This window comes from Hyperolius riggenbachi, chromosome 7 (genome assembly GCF_040937935.1).
Source record: "Hyperolius riggenbachi isolate aHypRig1 chromosome 7, aHypRig1.pri, whole genome shotgun sequence".
NCBI classification, from domain to species: Eukaryota; Metazoa; Chordata; class Amphibia; order Anura; family Hyperoliidae; genus Hyperolius; species Hyperolius riggenbachi.
In genome coordinates, this window is record NC_090652.1 from 301108118 (window position 1) to 301130096 (window position 21979).

Consider the following 21979-nt stretch of genomic DNA (forward strand, 5'->3'; position numbering starts at 1 on the left):
AAGGGGTAGTTCACACTTAATGTGGTTTTCGCGCACAGAAAAAAAATTCTGCACATGATTCTGCACATTTTGTTTTTGTAAGAAGTCGATTTCCGCCGCCATCGTCTCTAAAAGAACTGGAGGGTGTTTTAACTGAAGAATTGCCGCAAAAGGTGGACCTACACCATATTAAAATATACTTTGCTGTTTTTCAAGGCGTTTCCATTATTTTGTCCACCATATATATATATATATATATATATATATATATATATATATATATATATATATATATATATATATATATATATATGTATGTATATGTGTATATGTATATGTGTTTTTAGCATTAGCTGCAGTGAAAAAACGCACGCATTTTTCTGCATAGAAACTCACTTCATGTGCAGAAAACGTACGCAGAAAAAAGCGTGCGGAAAACTGAAAGACAAGTGTGTCCCCTGCCTGAATTCTGCATACACTGTGTCGTTAGCATGTAGTGGGGTTTTGCCCAACTTTTATGATCATTTTGCTCCCTTTTATGGTAAATAAAAGTTTCACATTTCTGGATGGGCTCCACATTATGGGATTGTGCCCAACCAGATGCATGCTGGGAGACATATCAGTAGTCAGGGACTATTTTTCAGAATAGGACACACTTTATCTCCCCCCAAAATGGGGAGAAAAAGTCACTGCGTCTTATATTCCAGATATGATCCGCCGACCCGCCACATTGTTGAGGACTCTCTGTATTGTCCCCTTGTCCTCCTCCGCTCCCCCTGAATAGATGAAAGCAGCGGCAGCGCATCTCACCTAATCCATTGGAGCATGCGGTGGTCAGAGACCTATCCTCTCACTCATTGCTCTCCTAGTGTTGGTCGCATGTAATGACACTATCACCAGAAGCCGGCACTAGGGGAACAGTGAGGGAGAGGTCTCTGATTTCCTCGCGCTCCAATGGATTAGGTGAGACTTGCTGTGGCTGCTTTCATCTATTCGGGTAGAGTGGAGGAGACTTTGTGGATAGAAGGGGACACATGGGGAAAGAAGGGGACACAACATTTGGGGTAGAACATCTACAAGAAGGTTTAGTATATATTTTTTCTCCCTGTTTTTTTGCCCTGTATACCTAGGTGCGTCTTATACTCTGGAAAATAGGGTAAATCTGCAGCCCAATACAACCACTCAACCTTTTGCACTCTAGGTAGAGTTACGTTGATGACTTGTAGGGATTTATGGTTAACCATTAAAGTGTAACTGTCGGGCATAAATTCAAAAATCAATTCTTTATTTTTATCTGATGGAACAAGTAATACGTATGCTAACCAGGCAATCCAAAAGTTAAAATCTCTATTACTTTTCTTGTTTATAAATGATCATTCCCCAGTTTACCTAACTCTTATTTTGGTACATTGCCGCAAAAAGGAAGTTGCAGGGCATGCTGGGTTGTCTTTTTTTTGCTTGTTTATTTCCCCGCAGACTTAACTAATGTGCAGAAGCAAAAAAGGACAACCCAGCATGCCCTGCAGCTTCCTTTGTGCGGCAACATACCAAATAAGAGTCAAGTAAACTGGGGAATGATCATTTATAAACAAGAAAAGTAATAGAGATTTTAACTTTTGGATTGCCTGGTTAGCATCCTTATTACTTGTTTACCAGATAAAAATAAAGAATTGCTTTTTGATTTTATGCCCGACAGCTACACTTTAACAATATATTTCAAAAAGCTGTTAACGTTCAAAATAATTTCTGCTGTGCTCTCTCTTTGCTGTACTCCTTCGTCCAGCGACCACGCCCTCAGATCCCTCCGGCCAAGCTCCGACCAGGAACATTGTTTTTCCCACTCACCCCTCCTGCTGTGACTCGCTTTTTAGACACCACTCCATCGGCCCTTCGCATAGCAACAGAACATGTCGCTAGCCTGCAGGATAGTGATGCATATGCACAGCCTTGGCCCTGCAATGTCGCCTGTGGGATCCAGTCCTGTTCCCTGCCTGTCAACATGCGTGCATACACACATCCAATTTTGATTGGAATAAGGTGTATCCAAGGCAGATTAAAGGGGCCCCTACACCTAACGATTTTCCCGCCGATATACAGCAGATTCGATCACTGTGATCGAATCTGCTGTGAAATCGTTGCGCAAACGTTCCCGTCGTTCCTGTCTGTGCGGATGATTTTGCTCGATCGCCGGCGGGTTCCCGATAGCGGCGGTCGAATGTCCGACGACCGACGCAATACAGCGGCAATACATTATCTGGGGACCGGCGAGTGTCGCCGCTGTCACCGCTGCTCCTTCTCCGCTGGGCTCCAGCTTAACTCCTTCCTGTCCCGGCAGGACGTTTAAACAGTAGAGCGCCCTCTACTGTTAAAACTTCCCTGGACAGGAAGTTCTGTGAAGCTGGAGCCCTGGAGCCGAGCGCGGAGAAGAAGACAGCGGAGACCGGGGGACTTGCGCCGGCCGGATCAGGTAATGTATGCGGGCGGCAGCTTCACAGATTGTGATCGGTTTCATGCTGAAATCGTTTCACAATCTATTTGCAGTAAAGGCAGCCATACGATCCCTCTCTGATCAGATTCGGGATCTATCTGTTGGTCGATCTGATGGCAAAACGACCAGTGTATGGCCACCTTAAGACAAATAAATTAGATACCTACCTAATCCAAGGATTCCCATGTCCTCCTGAAGACCACTATTGCCGTTCCGCAGAACATTTCTGACTAGAGCGGATATCTTCTCATAGCCGTGCTCAACTGTGCTGGTGCAGTAAGCTGAAGCTACTCGTACACATATGGGCACACTGGTGCACAAAGGGGATGGTGGTCCTGATCTTAAAGAGGGTCCCGGGCAGAGGTAGTAGTCTCCAGAAGCAGGGCTGTGGAGTCGGTACAAAAATCTTCAGACTCCAACTCCTCAGTTTATGAAACCACTGACTCCGGGTACCCAAAATGGCTCCGAGTCCTCAACTCTGACTCCTTAGTCTAATACTTACCAGGGCTGTGGATTTTGTACAAAAATCATCCGACTCCCGACTCCTCAGCTTATGAAATCTCTGACTCTGGGTTCCCAAAATTACTCCACAGCCCTGTCCAGAAGGACGCAGGAAATCTCTGGAGAATGCTGAGGCTCCCTTCTTCTTGGGTAATAGTTTTGTTCTAATCGGCCGATTCTCTTTAAGAAAAAGGTTTAAGAAATACACGTTAGGTGAATCCTTTCATATACTCACCCAACCCAAAATACAACATTTCATGTCCTCACAAGGACCCCTTCCTCGAGGCACACTTCCTCTGGCATCTTCAGACTATGGGTGATACATGCACAATCATAAAGGACAACTGTAGTGAGAGGGATATGGAGGCTGCCATATTTATTTCCTAATAAACAATACCATTTGCCTGGCAGCACTGCTGATCTATGTGGCTGCAGTAGTGTCTGAATCACACCAGAAACAAGCATGCAGCTAATCCAGCCACCAATAATGTCAAACATCTGATCTGCTGCATGCTTGTTCAGTGTCTATGGCTTAAAAGTATTAGAGGCAGAGGAGCAGCAGGATAGTCAGGCAACTTCTATTGCTTAAAAGGAAATAAATATGACAGCCTCCATATCCCTCTCACTTCAGTATCCTTTATTGAAATTTCAGCAAAGTAAAGACGTGTTTAAATTTTGATGTGCCTTGTCCTGCTAATATATTCATATCTTACCCTCCTTTGGTATTTGCAGAAAGTACAGGAAAAAGAAGCTTTACTACTTTTCTACAACAGGACCGCTGAAGCCAAGATCCGCTGTGTCATGTGAGTATAGCACCACCGTTGTGCTGTATGCTGCTGTATAATACATGCTGGTTACAGGTAAGAGCTGAGACATGTCTAGAAAATAGTAGTTACTTAGAGAGGCCCCAATCCAAAAATTAGTTACGGTACTTCAGAACATAGTTCTAGCACCCTGACACATAAAAATAGAAAGCTAAACACATCTTCAGGTCCATGAGGGGGGGGGGAGGGGCGCATGACACAGGAAAGGGTGGAGCATGGCGCAGGAAGGGGTGGACCTAACACTATCGGACATTAGAGGATTTATTTTGCGGTGTGCACCAAATCCTTAATTTTTATCTACTGTACGACGTAAAGGGACCTCAACACCATTATTTTAAAATATATAGAACGACCCACCCCATTAATTACATTATTTACCTATGGGGGAACACACCTCTAGCGCCTTGTCTGTGTGGGATCTGCCATGTTACCCAGGGCGACCCCAGGGGCAGCATTTCACATGGAAGGGCCCAGGAGGCGGCAGTGCTAGGATGATTTTCATTCGTTTTCACACTGAAATCAATTGGAAATCGGTCTGCGGTGTGTGCCCAGGTAATAGATTCCTCTGTGATCAGATTCGATCAGATGATTGATCTGGCGGACATCGAATCGACTAGTGTGTTTAGCCACCTTAACTTAGCAGAGTGGCTCCTCCTGGACTGCCTAACGCCGAATGGCGTCAAGTCCTGGGGGCGGAGATTAGCAGGGAACACTCGTGTCTTGCCCTCCATGATCAGCCTGCCAGCCCGCGATTGAGGCTGGCAGGCTGTGAGGGAAAAAAAACAAAACGCTATTTACATTGTACAGTGCTGTGATTTAGCTCAGCGCTGTACAGGGGACAGCTTTGTCACTCAGCTGTCCCCAGGAGTGGCAGGGAAACAAATCCCTCTCATAGGCTAATGGGGGGGGGGGTGAAGACGGGGGAAAAAATATGATTTTATTTGAAAAACAAAATACAAAAAAAAGCACAAAAACACAGCAGCAATCAGAGCCCACCAACAGGAGGCTCTGTTGGTGGGCAGAAAAGGAGGTAAGATTAATTTGGCTGCTACCAGTTGTATGGCCGAGCAATAACCTGCTAAAGCTACGCAGTGCTGAATTGTAAATAATCGCCTGGTCACTTGGGGGGGTGCAAGCCTGTGGTCCTCAAGTGGTTAAGGACAGCTGTGTTACTTTTAAACACAACAAAAGCTGCTCTCTGGCACCTTATTGTTTTGAACATGACGGGGAGGTGAATAAACCCCAATGTGTAAGCCCATGTAAATGCTCTCCATCATGCACAGATGTTGCTTCCAGCAGTATTGCCCTCCTCATTGTAAGAAAGGGAATTGCAGCATTCCCAGGTTTCTGAGCGTGTCACTGTGTCTTCTGTCTGCAGAGAGTACATCATGGATCTGCTGGAGAGCGGCCGGGAGAAGTTCCTGGTGTTTGCCCACCACAAGCTGGTGCTGGACAGCGTATGCGAGGAGCTGGACAAAAAGGTAACCCTTTAAATACACTGAATTGGGCATGCAGCAAGAGTGTTGTCAGAGTGTTCCCATCAGACAGTGCGGTCTATGCATGATATGCCTGCGCATGGTGAGTCGCACACTGACGTCAGCTGACGACAGTGTGCCCGAGTCCTTATGGAAAGAAAGAGGGAACCACATGCCCCCGTCTTCAGCTGCTGCTGTGGCACGCATTCCCCTGACCCAGCACATAGACTTGACAATGTGTTGCCTTTAGCTGACACAGGGCCCTTTCCCAGTGTGAAACGCGTGGTTTCAGCACCCAATTGCAGCACATTTGCGTTTCTGGTAGGGAAAAAAAAAATAAAACTGAAAGGAAATATTTTGAATTGGCTGATCGCAAAAAATTTAAAAAAAAAATCACATGGCTGTGGAGTCGGAACAATTTTGGGTACCCGAAATTGAAGTTGGAGTCGGAGTTGGTGATTTCATAAACGGAGGAGTCGGATGATTTTTGTACAAAATCCACAACCCTGGTAAGTATTAGACTAAGGAGTCGGAGTCGAGGAGTCGGAGCCATTTTGGGTATCGGTAGTTGGAGTCGGAGTCGGTGGTTTCATAAACTGAGGAGTTGGAAGATTTTTGGACCAACTCCACAGCCCTGTTTTTTTCCTGCTTTTTAATAGCTATAGGAGCTGCCATGTTCCCCCTCCCCTTCTAGCTGCCCATTATATATCTTTGGGAAGGCGTGAATATAGCATCTGTGACTTCTGTAAAGTCTTTGAAGCATAATGTCCAATCTCCCCCACCACCCCTGCTCATGAAAGCTTTTGTTTGCTCTCTGCTAATGAGTGCAGTAAAATCATTACATCAGTCCTTATCTGCCTGAAATTTCTGCAGTTGGGCAGGCCACGGAAGTAGGGTTAAAAAGCCTCTGCTAGACTTTTAAATATAAAAAGAAGAGGCAAAATTGAATTCTTCTTTAGTAATGAGCCACATTGTTGGCATGCATGTTTAATGTGCTAATGAGATGCCCTGGGTGCTGAAAATAGTGCTTGCTTTACTTTAAAGGATACTAGAACTGAACGGTTCTGGTAAAAATGATAGCAGCACTGTGTAGGTTGTAAATAGCACATACCAGCTGCTCCTCCTGCCCCCCCTCCGTCTGCCGCCGTTCTCCGTGTATACATCCTGGTGTGTGGCGACTTTACTGAACTTTGACACGGACATACTGCGGCCTGTGTGCGCAGTATGTCCTTCCCTCTTCACTTCTGGCCGGCGCATAGTGCGAAGCTCAGAAACACGCTGCCCCCTCTGGGCTGCGTGTGCGTTCCACTAAACCAAGCGTCACATGCTAATCATGTGACGCTTGGTGTAGTGGAGCGCGCACACAGCCCAGAGGAGACTGAGGGATCAGCGTGCTTCTGAGCCTCGCACTATGCGTCGGCCAGAAGTGAAGAGGGAAGGACATACTGCGCACACAGGGTGCAGTATGTCCGTGTCAAAGTTCAGTAAAGTCGCCACACACCAGGATGTATACACTGAGAACGGCGGCAGACGGAGGAGGGGCAGGAGGAGCAGCTGGTATGTGCTATTTACAACCTACACAGTGCCGCTATCATTTTTACCAGAACCGTTCGGTTCTGGTATCCTTTAAAACAGCCTACCATTTTGGGATCCACAAGCAATCAGAATTAGATTGCAAAACACTGCTAGCGAGAAAGGGCCCACAGTGTTTTTGATTCTTTACAGAGCTCCCCCGAAGTTTCAGTTTGTTTGAAGTAGTGGTATTTATTTACAAACAATGGCAGATTCCAATAAACCCGGTGATGTTACTCCTCCTACAGAACGTGGGCTTCATTCGTATTGATGGCAACACCTCCTCGGCGGACCGACAGTCGTTCTGCCAGAAGTTCCAGCTCTCGGATAAGATCAGCGTTGCCGTTTTATCCATCACAGCCGCCAACATGGGCCTGACCCTGTCCTCTGCTGACCTGGTGGTGTTTGCCGAGTTATTCTGGAACCCCGGGGTGAGTGTCCTTCTGTTGTCGTCAAACTAGAGCTATAGTTTTTTGTTCCAAACAAGTTATATAAACGAGCACTAGCCACGTCCTGCATAGACAGGTCACGCTGCTTTCTGTATGCCTATAGGTGGTGGAGTCGTGTCTTGGCATTCCTATAAAAGCGCGGCGATGTAAAAATTGGCACAGGATATTGCTGTGGTGCGCAATGTCTTTAAATTAACGTCTAAAAATAAAACAACTGCTGCTCGCCCCTGCAAATTCGCTATCGCTGATGCTCCTGCAACCAGGAGGAATGATTGCTGCCCAAATAAAAAAAAAAGTTAAAGTTTAAAAAAAACTTAAAGGGGCACTATGGCGAAAATTTTTAAAATTTAAAATATGCTAACAGACAAATAAGTAAGTTTCTTCCAGAGTAAAATGAGCCATGAATTACTTTTCTCCCATGTTGCTGTCACTTCTGATAAATGACAGGTTTTGGACTAGTCTATCTCTTCATAGGGTATTCTCAGCAAGGCTTTAATTCTTTGTAAAGATATTCCCTAAAAAAGGATTTAAACAATGATGCATTCCTGCTCGCTACACAGTTTTTTGTCAGTTGGACAGAGCAACTACCATTCATTAAGTGCTTTTGAAAATAAATAAATCCCTGAGAATCCCCCCATGAAGAAATGGACTAGTCCAAAACCTGTCGCTTCTGTCAGATTTCTACTACCTACTGTAAGGGTACGTTTTCACTGTAGCGTTACGTTTTCGCCTGCAAAAAATCGTATAAGATTTATCTGATTGGTGAAAATTCGCATGTAAATTTGTACGCGTTTTTATGCGAATTTTCGTACGCGAAAATTCGCATTAGTTACATATGCATAATCTGCCTAGTAACAGCTTAGTCATGACTGCTGACAACTTCCTGTAACCATGGATCTAATGCGAATTTTCGGGCAACGCGAAAATTCGCATTGCCTATACAAAGCATTGTACGCGAATCGTACGTGATGTCCGAAAAAATGATACAGGACCTCAGATTTTTTCACGCGTACGAACGCTAACGAAAATTCGCATAGAGTGGAAACAGCTGCATTGACTAACATTAGTTTTAAAATCTATGCGAATTTTCTGAGCAGAAAAACTGACACAAAACGCACAAGTGGAAACCTAGCCTTAGTGACAGCAACATAGGAGAAAAGTAATTTATGTATGTAATGGCTCTGCGGGCCAGATTTGACCTGCGGACCGGAGTTTGACATATATGATCTAGTGGCGCATGGACACCTCTAGTCTGATATTGCAGTAGCAGAATATTTGCCCGGAGCAGCGCTGTAATTCTAGAAATACGGGGCCCTGGTGTAGACATCAGCAAGGCTTGGTGTACAGAGGCGCCAGAGTAGAATAAAAACGTTTAAAAACCGTCTAAAAGAGGGGGATGTTCAGGTGGACTTACCTCCCTCAAAAATATATAACTCAATTGAGTCACTATATATCAATACAAAAATATTTTATTGAACTCCACTTAGTGCAACGCGTTTCGCAGGTGTGGTCCTGCTTCATCAGGCAAACAGGAGTATAACTATAAAACAAACAGAAATATATACAAACATAATGACCCATAGAAATAGCTTGAAATAAAGGCGCAGTTTAACCACCTTAGCGGTATGGACGAGCTCAGCTCGTCCATTACCGCCAGAGGGTGCCGCTCAGGCCCTGCTGGGCCGATTTACATGAAATAAAGAGCAGCACACGCAGCCGGCACTTTGCCAGCCGCGTGTGCTGCCCGATCGCCGCCGCTCTGCGGCGATCCGCCGCGAGCAGCGGCGAAAGAGGGTCCCCCCAGCCGCCTGAGCCCTGCGCAGCCGGAACAAATAGTTCCGGCCAGCGCTAAGGGCTGGATCGGAGGCGGCAGACGTCAGGACGTCGGCTGACGTCCATGACGTCACTCCGCTCGTCGCTATGGCGACGATCTAAGCAAAACAAGGAAGGCCGCTCATTGCGGCCTTCCTTGTTTATTCTGGGCGCCGGAGGCGATCAGAAGAACGCCTCCGGAGCGCCATCTAGTGGGCTTTCATGCAGCCAACTTTCAGTTGGCTGCATGAAATATTTTTTTTTTTATTTAAAAAAAACCCTCATGCAGCTGCCCTGGCGATCTTAATAGAACGCCAGGGTGGTTAAAAACATGAGAAGACATGATAAAATTGTAACATTTTTAGTCGCAGTGTAGTAAAAACTCGCTCTGTCTAAAAATTGCATCTAATTGATCATAAAATATGCAAAAGAATCCAAAGTGTACACAAAAGTTAATAAAAATCCATAGTTGTCAATTGATATGCTAAAGTTCATCAGCTTCCAGATTAAAGGATAGTCAGTTTAGTAAGTATAACATATAGTACTATTTTATGGCCCTAGAGCTAACTTGCAAGAAGAATTACTAACAGTCTAAATTGATATAATAAAATTCAGCACCTCAGCAAGAGTGACTTACCTCAATGGGTGTAGATGCAGAAGTGAGTGCCTCTGTGTAGATGTGCGAGGGGGCTCTGCTTATATAGGGAGTGTGGTTTCACTAATTGATCCTAATGCACCAATCAAAATCTGCCATGTCAGCAAGGCGTGCCAATTTGGGTGCAATTGACAACTATGGATATTTATTAACTTTTGTGTACATTTTGGATTCTTTTGCATATTGTATGATCAATTAGATGCAATTTTTAGACAGAGCGAGTTTTTACTACACTGCGACTAAAAATGTTACAATTTTATCATGTCTTCTCATGTTTTTAAACTGCACCTTTATTTTAAGCTATTTCTATGGGTCATTATGTTTGTATATATTTCTGTTTGTTTTATAGTTATACTCCTGTTTGCCTGATGAAGCAGGACCACACCTGCGAAACACGTTGCACTAAGTGGAATTCAATAAAATATTTTTGTATTGATATATTGTGACTCAATTGAGTTATATATTTTTGAGGGAGATAAGTCCACCTGAACATCCCCTCTTTTAGACGGTTTTTAAATGTTTTTATTCAACTCTGGCGCCTCTGTACACCAAGCCTTGCTGAAATCTTGAGTCCACCCTCGGTGGAGGGGTGCTACCCCATTTCCTATCTACAGAGAGCGACATCTTAAAAACCTGAGTGGGGTCAGGTTCTAATACTCCCCACCTGCACTTGAAGTGGTTGCCTATGGGTAACCCATGTTTGTGAGTATATCTAAATATTTTGCTTTTAACCACAACCAACTTAACAATACTACACCATATCGGGCTCTCGATTTCTCTTTGTTCTTCCAAGCTGGTGTAGACATGTTCTTGAGATGTCCGTATGACGGGGGACAGAGGTCAATCAGGGCTGCAGTGCTGCTAATTAGCCCGCTAGGGTTGGAATGCATCTTGTTTCTCATCTTTTCATTCCTTCCAGGAATTGAGCGCGTTGTCTATTTCTGCACTCGTACATTGTGAGCTGAGAGGCCAATCAGCCTCATGTTTCTGTGAATTAGGTCTCGCGGCCGCTCTCAACCCTCGCTTATTGCGCCTGCATTGCCTCGAGTACGGACTGATGGCCTGCCTTGTTAATTCAGCTCGAACCTCTGGACTCGATGTTAGGCTTCAAGTGGCTTTCAAAGAATGCAATTGTTATTAAGCGGAGACCTATCAGGAGGGGGCTGCTCAGGACAGTTTGTATCTGACGCAGGCACAACATAGAATATTGTACTTGTAGAGATAGAAATCTTGGTACGAGTGTGTGTTTTAAAGGTGGGAGGTGGGCTGTGAGTTTTTTAGGGAGTGTGTGTTTTTTTGGGGGAAGGGAGGTGGGTTGTGGGTGCGTGTGTGTTTTGTGGGTGCGTGTGTGTTTTGTGGCAGTATGTGTTGTTTTAGAAAGGGATTGGGATGAGAGGTATGGGGAGGGTAGTGTTTGTTTGGGAAGTGTGTGTGTGTGCATGCGTGTGTGTGTGTAGGACATTGCATGTTGGTTGGAGGGTGAACAGTGTGTGTACTTGGGAGGGGTGTGGGTGTTGAGGCAGTGGGCAATATGTGGGAGGCAGTTGGTCAGTCTGTGATTAGGGGGGAATCTGAGCACTATATTAAGAAGATGTAAAACTAACCTCCCCCAAAGGAAGGTTCATAAATATTGTGGGCCCTGGGGGTGGGGGCGTATGACAGGCATTACTTACCTTTGGGGGGCTGTTCCATAACCCCTATCTATATGAGCTCTGCCATCGTCTTCACCCAGACCCGCAGCTATAGCAGTTTCAAGTTCCTGCCGGGGTGTCATGAATCCTGACCACATTGCATGCTGGGAGATGTACTCACATTAAATAACTACATCTCCCAGCATGCATTGCAACTGCCAGGAACACTCCACGCTGACTCTTGGTTTGGCTGCAGAAGATTTGCGGAGTGTGTGCAGACATGGGACTGAAGAGCAGCCCCCCTAGAGGTAAGTAATGCCTGGGTACTTATCCGTTAGCCGGGCGCATCCGGCAGGTGGCGCTGTTGTAGCGAATTTCGATGCGCTGTTGTATCTAATTCCATTCATAGTTACTGAACGTAGTACTGTGTGAATGGAAGCGCCGCAGGTGGCGCTAATTACATTGTTGATACGCAACGTAACGATACAGTGTGTTAATGGCAACGAATATACATTGTATTTGAAGTGGCCGGAATTAAAATGAAGGCGGCGGCAATGTAACACATGAAGCCGCCGCCTTCGTCTGTTCTTCTTCTTCTCCCCCTTTGCCCTCTCGCTTGTATACAATGCTGCCAGCTGGGAGGGACATGCGTGTCCCCCCACAGTCGTTCGTCGCAAGGAAACAAGCAGGCTTCCCTGCCGCGACGAACGACTGTGGGGGGACACGCATGTCCCCGCAGGCTGGCAGCATTGTATACAAGCGAGAGGGCAAAGGGGGAGAAGAAGAAGAACAGACGAAGGCGGCGGCTTCATGTGTTACATTGCCGCCGCCTTCATTTTAATTCCGGCCACTTCAAATACAATGTATATTCGTTGCCATTAACACACTGTATCGTTACGTTGCGTATCAACAATGTAATTAGCGCCACCTGCGGCGCTTCCATTCACACAGTACTACGTTCAGTAACTATGAATGGAATTAGATACAACAGCGCATCGAAATTCGCTACAACAGCGCCACCTGCCAGATGCGCCCGGCTAACGGATAAGTACCAATGCCTGTCACCCACGGGCCCATACTTTTTATGAACTTAGGGGGAGGTTCATTTTATAGATTTTATAATCCTAATGCTCAGATCCCTTTAAAAAAAAAAAAAAAAAAAAGAAAAGTCTTTGCTAGTGCTTATTTGCCTTTAACTTGCTCACTGTTTGCAGCTGATGATCCATTTGCCAGCCATCAGTAAGATGCCTGGTTATCTGGTGGGAACAGATGCCCCAACATTTTTCTAGACTATGGACTAAATTCACTAAGCTTTATCAAACACTGTATCGAACGTTTGATAATTTACCTCACGGGTAAAATCTAATTTTGAATTCACTAAGGTGTTATAGATTTATTGAACGATTTATTTATCGATAAAAGGTTCAATAAACCTATAACACCTGAGTGAATTCAAAATTAGTTTTTACCCATGAGGTAAATTATCAAACGTTTGATAAAGTGTTTGATAAAGCTTAGTGAATTGAGGCCTGTGTATGTTGTATTCTAAAGATATATTTGTTGCTTTGTAAAGGCCTGATGAAGGGTTAACAACTCGAAACAGACTAGTGTCGTTGCCTGAAATGTATTGTTTCATCAAAACAAAGCATATTGTGTCTACTCTCTGTCAAAACGGGATAATCTTCTACATTCATGTTATGAAGAATTTTTATTGACAAATACAAAAGTTTTTACCTTTTGATAATCTTTTTGATACAATAGAGTGTGATTTTCAATTTTTTTAACTCAAGAATTACCTTGTGGTTTCATCACTCAAACAGATCCTCCTATGCATAAACTGAGTCAGCCACTTACATGCCTGATATTTAATTCTCAGGCAGTGAAAGAAAGGAGCACAGCATAGCTATTTGTGTGCTAGGCACTGTACATACCCATATCTATCTCATCATGTCACATGTCACCTCGGGTATGCTTTAAATATTTATTTGGTGTCTGAGCCAATCATTGATCCGGGCTGTCCTAGAATCCTAGAACCTGGTAGTGGGGAGAAAGGGGGCATACGAACTGCCCCTTCTTTATTATCTTCATCCTCCATATCCTCAGCCCACGCGCGTTCCTAACTCTCTGTCTTGCTCTGCCCAACTAAGGAATGAAGTTTTAATCCCCATCCGCGAACAGACAATAAAGTGGGGTAAGCCAGTATTAGAGGGCGCTATTGATGCAATGCTGCGTTGATGTTTGACACACATGCCTCCTTTGTGTGGACTGTAATTAACACTTTAGTAGCCAATTTATTTAACCTCTTCACCTCAAAGAGTTTGTCTGCTCAAAAAACCAGAGCAGTTTTTACCCGTCAGCGCTCCTTCCATTCATTCACCTATAACTTTATTACTACTTATTATTACAGCGAAACAATCTATCTTTTTTTTTTTTTTGCCACTGTATAGGCTTTCTTTGGGGGGTACTTTTTGCTAAAAATTATTTTCTTCTAACTCAGTTTTAATAAGAAGAATAAGAAAAAAAATTGAAAAAAAAAACATTATTTCTCAGTTTTCAGCCATTATATTTTCAAAATGAAACATGCTACCGTAATTAAAACCCACACATTTTATTTTCCCGTTTGTATCGTTTATTGCAACGTTTAAACTTTTTCCCTAGTACAATGTATGGCGCCAATATTTCATTTGGAAATAAAGGTGCATTTTTTAAGTTTTGCGTCTATCCCCAATTACAGGCCCATAATTTATAAAGTAATTGTAGTATACAGTTTTTGTATACATATTAAAAAAAAGTTCAGTCCCTAAGGTAACTATTTATGTATTTTTTTTTTTTAATTTTGTAATTTTTTTTTTATTAAAAAAAAAAAAAAAAAGTAACTTTAGGGGAGTGTGGGAGGTCAGGGGTTAATAATAATAATAATAAAAAAGGTAACTAGGGATAATAAACTGAAAAAAAGGGGGGATGTAATATTACAATTTGGCCACAAGATGTCCTCAGTAGTGACTTCAGCTCCGTACTGTTTGTACGGAAACGGAAGCACCACGCATACGGAATGAATGAATGGCCGAGCCGTCTGTGTAGACGGCTGCAGCCATTCACACAGGGAATTAAATCAATGAATGGGATTTGTTTTCCCATTCATTGATCTAGCAGCGGGCGATCGGCGGTAATGAGCGGCGGTACCGAGCGCGAGGGGGGGGGGGGGGGGGCGTGGCCTGCACAGAGTTATGGCAGTTTGCAGGGAAGTAGTTACTCGTCCCGGGGTAGGGGAAATGGTTAAAGGGTTGCAAGTGCTCCAGGCCAATTTATTTTAGCACATTTTTATTTCTTATTTGTTACGTTTCTCTGCTTCTAATTACTACTTCTGTGATGTGTATTTATAGCCTTTTGTCACTGGGGGGCAGTGTGAGACAGTAACAGAGGGCATTCTATAATTTCTGCTAGTGGAGAGAGATTAATGCATTCCAAGAATTAACAGCACAAAAAGTTCTGCCAACTAAGATCAAAAGCAGTGCCCTTATCTCAAGCGAGAGAATACTATTGAAGTTGCTAATGGCTTAAAAACTTCACACCTTCTCAATGCAATACCTCTTCAGCTCCCAGCAAGCAAAAAAAAGTGCCCAAAAGGACTGTACCCAAATCTATTCAAGTTTGATGTTCTGTTTTTTACTTAATTTTTAGCTCTTTTTCAGGCTAGGTAGGCAAAGCTTACAGACAGAATCCCGTTGTGCGAGAAAACTTGGCTGGAAAAGTTGACTAAAGTTGTGATAAAAAGTGAAGTGCTGATTTGTGTTTTACAACCTCTCCTCAGGTTCTCATTCAGGCTGAAGATCGAGTCCACCGCATAGGACAGACCAGCTCAGTGAATATCCATTATCTGGTGGCCAAGGGAACGGCCGATGACTATTTGTGGTAAGGCTTGCCTGGTGATCTTTCACATTTCCTTCATCGTGTAATTACTGTACGTCAGTGAATTTAGTGACTACCTATCCACAAATGCGATATGAAGCTGTGATCATGTGACCACTTGACATCTTTATGCACCATGCTCTTTCTAGCTTTAAAGTGAACCAGAGACGAAGCACCCTCATGTATTTTACCATATACCGTATTTTTTGGACTATAAGACGCACTTTTTCTTCCCCAAAACGGGGGGGGGGGGGGGGAGTAGGTGCGTCTTATAGTCCGAATATACGGTTGCAGCAGAGCACTTACCAGCCGGTATTCTCTTCTCCTGCTCCCTCCGTCTGCAGCTCCCCCGCGGGATCCCTAGAACTTCCAGCGGGTAAGATATCAGCAAGGTCCTGTGTGACAATGAGCCAGGCCAGCCGTTCACCTGCAGGCATGAATGCAGAAAACTGGCAGCATGTGGCAAATCCACAAGGTCTGGTGTGAGAAGGACCGAGGCAGCCATTCACCTGCGTGCATCCATGTGGAAAACTGGCGTTGGGTGGGAGAAAAGGGAGGTCCGGTGTGACAAGGAGTAAGGCAGCCATCCACTCGCGGGCATAACACGCGATGCAGTCCAGCTTACAGCCCGCGCGCTCTTCCCCTCTGCCTTCATCTGTCTTAGCATGCAGTAGCTTTCAAAAATCGTAATAGCGCTACCGCTCTGGGCTCCTCCGAACTTCCTGGTTATGGTGTCCAGCCACCACATGACCTGAAAGCGCATGTGCACTGATATCCTACCCGCTGGAAGTTCTATTGATCGCTGATGACGATCTCTGACAAGCAGGCACCCTGAAGATGAAGCTGGTGTTGTGGAAGCTGTCCATGGGGCCAATAAGGTGATGGTTAGTAAAGCTTTATGCAATTGTAGGGGAATGGTTGATGAGATGCAGCACAAGGCAATGTATGCTTACATTGTGTCCTGGGAGGGCAGTGGGGGTAATTTTTGGTGGAGTCAGTTTGGGGCAAAAGGTACATAAGACGTTCCTGTACCATAGACCACTAGGTTTAGTATATATTTTTTTTCCCCCTAATTTTTGACCTTTAAACTTAGGTGTGTCTTGTGGTCTTATAGTCCGAAAAATACGGTATATCAGTGGGAACATTAGTAAAAACACCTACCCTGCTCTGTTTCATTTTTCACTGTTCAGCCTGCTTCTAATCAGCCGACAGGGCCATCTTCACAATAAAAAAAAACGGATCTGGGGGGGATCCGAGGGATCTGGGTTGAAAAACTGAACGGAGGGTCCGGATTTGTCGGGACTTCATGGACCCCGTATGAGACTTCACGGAGCTCGGATACACGGAGGGGTAGTGGCAACAATGCAACGGCGGATCTCCCTCTACACAGACACAGAAACTGGGGGGAGATCCGGAATGCCTACTGCCTGCGCCTCCCCTCAATGACAAGGTGTCCCCAGGAAGGCTGAAGGGGGAAGCAGCCAGGGAGGGGGATCAGACCATGACGCTGTGCCTGCTGCTTCCCTTCCTGGCTGCTACCACCTCCAGCATGGCGGCCACTTCCTCACCCACGGCTATCGGCATAGATCCGTTTTGCAAAACGTAAACGTACTGAAAACGTGCAGCACGGATACGCTTTCCATCCATTTACGTTTCGGTTTAGAAAACTGGAGCCCGGACCGCGGATTGCGTTCTGCAACCGCATGTAGTGTGGGCTGAGCCTAAAGCCTAGTACACACTAGCAATTTTGATAGGCCAATCATTGGTCAATTTTACCGCCTACATGTAGTATTACCATTTACCTATATAATCTGCATAGAATAGAAAACCTGTTTGGCCCTCATACTACATGGAGGTGGTAAAATTGACCAATCATTGGCCAATCAAAATTGCTAGTGTGTATTAGCCTTTAGTGTAGTTTCTGGTTGCTTGAGAGTCGATCTTAAAATTAGGCCTAGGTAAAAAACAGTACTAAACCTCACACTGTACATTTACCATAAACTCTGTTTCATGTTGAAACGCAGTAATTAAAAATTAATTCGGACAAAGGGCAGACTTAACATAATGTGAGGCCTTGTTCACATTGCGTTCGGCTAGCGTGTCCGTTCGCATTGGGCTTTTTTTTCCCGCGTTTTTTAAAAGCGTTTTTGTGGATGTTTTTGTAAGGGCTTTTGCAGAGCGCTTCTGTCTTTTGATCCGGCAAAAAAATCCGGAAACAATGAATAAATACCATGTATTTTTTTTTAAAAGCGCTCACGCAATCGCTTGCCAAAGAGATTTTGTGAGCATTTTGCGTTTTTCCTATACCTTCCATTGAGGCGAATTGCCTCAAAATTGGCCCATGCACCGCTTTTCAAAGCGGATCGCAAACGAACCGCTCAGATGTGAACTCTCTCATTCTCTCTCATTCAGGCCTGCGCTTAAATTTTAACAAAAACGCCTGTAATGTGAACAAGGCCTTTACAGAGGTTTAAAGAGAGTCTGAAGCGAGAATAAATCTCGCTTCAGACCTCATAGCTAGCAGGGGCATGCGTGCCCCTGCTAAAACGCCGCTATAGCGCGGCTTAACGGGGGTCCCTGTCCCCCCAAACCCCCTCCGTGCAGCGGGGGAGCACTTCCTGGTTGGGGCAGGGCTAACCGCCGCAGCCCTGCCCCATGCGCGTCTGTCAGACGCGTACCTCCGCCTCTCCCCCGCCCCTCTCAGTCTTCCTTCACTGAGAGGGGCGGGGGAGAGGCGGCGATGCGCGTCTGATAGACGGCGCTGGGAGGCAGGGCTGCAGCCGTTAGCCCTGCCTCCAGGAAGAGACAGCCAGCGATCATTTTACGACCAAGTATTGCGGGGGGTGGGTTGGGGGTGAAGGGACCCCCGTTAAGCCGCGGGATAGCGGCGTTTTAGCAGGGTCACACGTGCCCCTGCTATATATGAGAGCTGAAGCGAGATTTAGTCTCGCTTCAATGTCTCTTTAATACTGTATAAAGAAGTGTAAAAGTAGATTTATGCATCCTGCAAGGCCAGGAATTTTTTCTGGTTGCTTGAGACTTCTGGGTAACTGAGTTCTGGTTAATTCTGGATGTCCTGCGTCTATGCTCCTCATTATTTGTTCTGTACCATGCACAGCTAGGCATGATCGATGATATGCAAATATATCCAAGTTTATGCAAATTTTATGAAAGTATATGCAGCTTGTAAATGGGCCAATCAATTTAAACCTGGGTGGGGCTTGATTGGTCCATTTTCAAGCTGCCTATATTTGCATAAACTCAGAAATATTTGCATATATCATTGATCATCCCTGTGTACAGCGCTACGGAAGATGTTGGCGCTATATAAATAAGAAATGGTAATAATAAAATAATTGCTGCTTTCCATCAGGCCGATGATCCAGGAGAAGATCAGGATTCTGGGCCAAGCTGGGCTGTCCGAGGCCAACTTTTCTGAAACGACGGAATCGGCGGACTATTTCTACAAGGTGGGGTGGCCTGGAAGGAATGAGACCATTTCACAGATGGTCAATGAAAGTCCAATGATTCTCACTTGCATGCAGATTTCATGCAAGTTGTATGCTGTTTGGAACTGAGCCAGTCGTATGTATTTCCTGCTGATTTTGATTAGCCCGATTTCATGCTGCATAATATGTGCGTTGAACCTAGAATGATGAGAACCTCATAGACCATCCCAGACAGATTGTTCTTAACCTGAATATGTTCATAATTCAAAACATTGTGCCATCTCTGTCCCCTGTACCTCCTCTCTGCCCCTCTGTGCCTCCAGTTCCCCCTCTGTGTCACCTCTGTTCCCCTGTGCCTCCAGTGTCCTCCCTCTGTGTCACCTCTGTCCCCTGTACCTCCTCTCTGCCCCTGTGTCTCCAGTGTTCTCCCTCTGTCACCTCTGTCCCCTGTACCTCCTCTCTGCCCCTGTGTCTCCAGTGTCTCCCTCTGTGTCACCTCTGTTCCCCTGTGCCTCCAGTGTCCCCCTTTGTGTCACCTCTTCCTTCTGTGCCTCCAGTTCCCCCTTTGTGTCACCTCTGTTCCCTCGTGCCTCCAGTGTCCCCCTCTTGTGTCACCTCTGTCCCCTGTACCTCCTCTCTGCCCCTCTGTGCCTCCATTTTCCCCCTCTGTGTCACCTCTGTTCCCCTGTGCCTCCAGTGTCCTCCCTCTGTGTCACCTCTGTCCCCTGTACCTCCTCTCTGCCCCTGTGTCTCCCTCTGTGTCACCTCTTCCCTCTGTGCCTCCAGTTCCCCCTTTGTGTCACCTCTGTTCCCTCGTGCCTCCAGTGTCCCCCTCTTGTGTCACCTCTGCTCCCCTTGTACCTCCTGTGCCCCCCTCTGTGTCACCTTTGTTCCCCGGTGCCTCTTGTGCCCCCCCGTGTCGCCTCTGTTCCCTGTGCTTCCAGTGTCACCTATGTTCCCCGTGCCTCCAGCGTCCCCCTCTGCGTCACCTCTGTTCCCCTGTGCCTCCAATGTCCCATCTGTATCACCTCTGTTCCCTCTGTGCCTCCAGTGTCTCTTTGTGTCACCTCTGTTCCCTCGTGCCTCCAGTGTCCCCCTCTGTGTCACCTCAGTCCCCCTGTGCCTCCAATGAACCCATCTGTGTCACCTCTGTGTGCCCTGTGTCCCCCTTTGTCACCACTGTTCCCCCATGCCTCCAGTGTCTCCCTCTGTGTTATCTCTTTCCACCATGCCTCCAGTGCCCCCCTTTGTGTCACCTCTGTTTCCCCATGCCTCTAGTGTCCCCTTCTGTCACCTTTGTTCCCCCTGCCTTCAGTGTCCCCCTCTGTCACCTCTGTTCACCTGCATCCCCAGTGTCCACCTATGTTCCCCGTGCCTCCAGTTCCCCCGTCTGTGTCACCTCTGTTTCCCTGTGCCTCCAATGTCCCCCTCTGTCTCACCTCTGTTCCCCCGTGCCTCCAGTGTCCCCCTCTGTGTCACCTCTGTTCCCATGTAGTCACTTCCTGTCTGAGTCAGCCACTTACATACCTGATGTTTAACCACTTGCCAACCAGGGCTGTATTGGCTGATCTGTGCTGCGTGGGCTCTCCAGCCCGCAGCACAGATCAGTATTATGCCAGGGCGATCAGACTTCCCCCCTTTTTTCCCCACTAGGGGGATGTCCTGCCGGGGGGGTCTGATCGCCGCCGGCCATCTGCGTTTTGCGGGGGGGGGGGGCTCCTCAAAGCCCCCCTCCGCAGCCATTTCCGCTCTCTGCCTCCTTACCTCCCTCCCTCCCTCTCTCCGTAATGCGCAGGACGGAGTTCCGTCCTGCGCATTGAAGGATAGGCTTCCGCCTATCAGATGCCGGCGATCCCCGGCCAATCAGAGGCCGGGGATCGCCGATCTGCCTTACGGCGCTGCTGCGCAGCAGCGCCGTATGATGTAAACAGCGGGGATTTCTTCCCCGCGTGTTTACATTTTGCCGGCGAGCCGCGATCGGCGGCTCTCCGGCTGTTCACGGAGACACCCTCCGTGAACTGACATGGAAAGGCCGATTCCATGGTAACCCGCAGACGACCAGTTTACGCCGATCGGCGTTAGCTGGTCGTCAAGAGGTTAACTCTTTCAGGCAGAGACAGAAAAAAAAAACATAGCATAGTTATTTGTGTGCTAGGCACTGTACATACCCATGTCTATCTCATCCTGTCACGTCACCTCGGGTAGCCTTTAAAATATCGGAGATCTTTGAAAATGTTTCCTCTCTCCCAGGACCCTAAACAGAAGACGATTTACGACCTGTTCCAGCGGTCCTTCTCGCAGGACACGGCCTCCGACGATGTGGATGAGGCCCTCTTGCTGGAGGCCTGTGAGGAGGCGGATGACCTGGAAAGCCCGTCTGAAAACGTCTGCAAGAAAAGGAAGATTGAGGATTATTTCTGAATCCGCCTGAGCAATATTTTTAAGTGTTCTGTACAGCGTTGTGTAAATGGAGAATGTTTCATTTTGTAGAATGCTTTATATTTTTGTTAATATGTCAGAATTAAAATATGTTCATTGACATGGGGTTCTTGAGTTGGTAGTGAGGTTTATAAAAAAAAGGGTTTAAGGCCAACCTAAAGTGAAAAAAAACTTATGAGATAGTTACCATATATACTCACATATAAGCCGACTCGTGTATAAGCCGAGGTACCCTATTTCCCTTTAGAAACCAGGAAAAAGTAATTGACTCATGTATAACCCCCTCCCCAGTATAGCCCCCCTCCATAGTAGCCAGATGTGCCCCGGTACAAGTCATTGCCCCTCCCCATAGCCAGATGTGCCCCAGGATCATACAGCTGTGACTGAAGAAGTCATAGATATGAGACACAGCGATTGCCACACAGGAAGGATCCTTGATCATTGCACCGCTGACACATTGCTTGCACGCTTCGCTCTACAAGCCAGGAGACACAGGTAGTCTTGAGCAGTGCACTCTGCACACCATGTTGCTGGGGATAGGGGAGCACAGACACAGCAGGAAGCCAGCTGCTAAGAGCAGGATCACTAGTGCACAATCCTTACACTCTGCCAGTAACAAAACCTGCTCCACCGTCCGTTCCGCTCCACTGACTCGTATATAAGTTGAAGGGGTAACTTTTCAGCACATTTTTTATGCTGAAAAATTAGGTTTATACGGGAGTATATACAGTATTTGTATGTGTAGTACAGCTAAGAAATAGAACATTAGTAGCAAAGAAAAGAGTCTCATTGTTTT

The 21979-nt window shown here is 46.0% G+C and overlaps 1 protein-coding gene and 1 long non-coding RNA gene across 4 annotated transcripts in view; one reads left to right on the forward strand and one right to left on the reverse strand.

Annotated features, from left to right (window-relative positions):
* SMARCAL1 (SWI/SNF related, matrix associated, actin dependent regulator of chromatin, subfamily a like 1) overlaps window positions 1–21283 on the forward strand; it is an 80763-nt gene extending 59480 nt beyond the window's left edge. For both annotated transcript variants that reach the window (XM_068246088.1, XM_068246089.1), the window contains exons 12-17: window positions 3701–3771; window positions 5171–5273; window positions 7088–7270; window positions 15198–15298; window positions 18669–18765; window positions 20995–21283. In XM_068246088.1, coding sequence (XP_068102189.1) covers window positions 3701–3771; window positions 5171–5273; window positions 7088–7270; window positions 15198–15298; window positions 18669–18765; window positions 20995–21165 — 726 coding nt within the window. In that variant the 3' untranslated portion in view covers window positions 21166–21283. The remainder of the gene's footprint in view (window positions 1–3700; window positions 3772–5170; window positions 5274–7087; window positions 7271–15197; window positions 15299–18668; window positions 18766–20994) is intronic.
* The window catches only part of LOC137525188 (uncharacterized), a 66742-nt gene that overhangs the window by 39914 nt on the left and 4849 nt on the right, over window positions 1–21979 (reverse strand). For both annotated transcript variants that reach the window (XR_011022886.1, XR_011022885.1), the window contains exon 2: window positions 20913–21131. This is a non-coding gene — a long non-coding RNA (uncharacterized lncRNA). The remainder of the gene's footprint in view (window positions 1–20912; window positions 21132–21979) is intronic.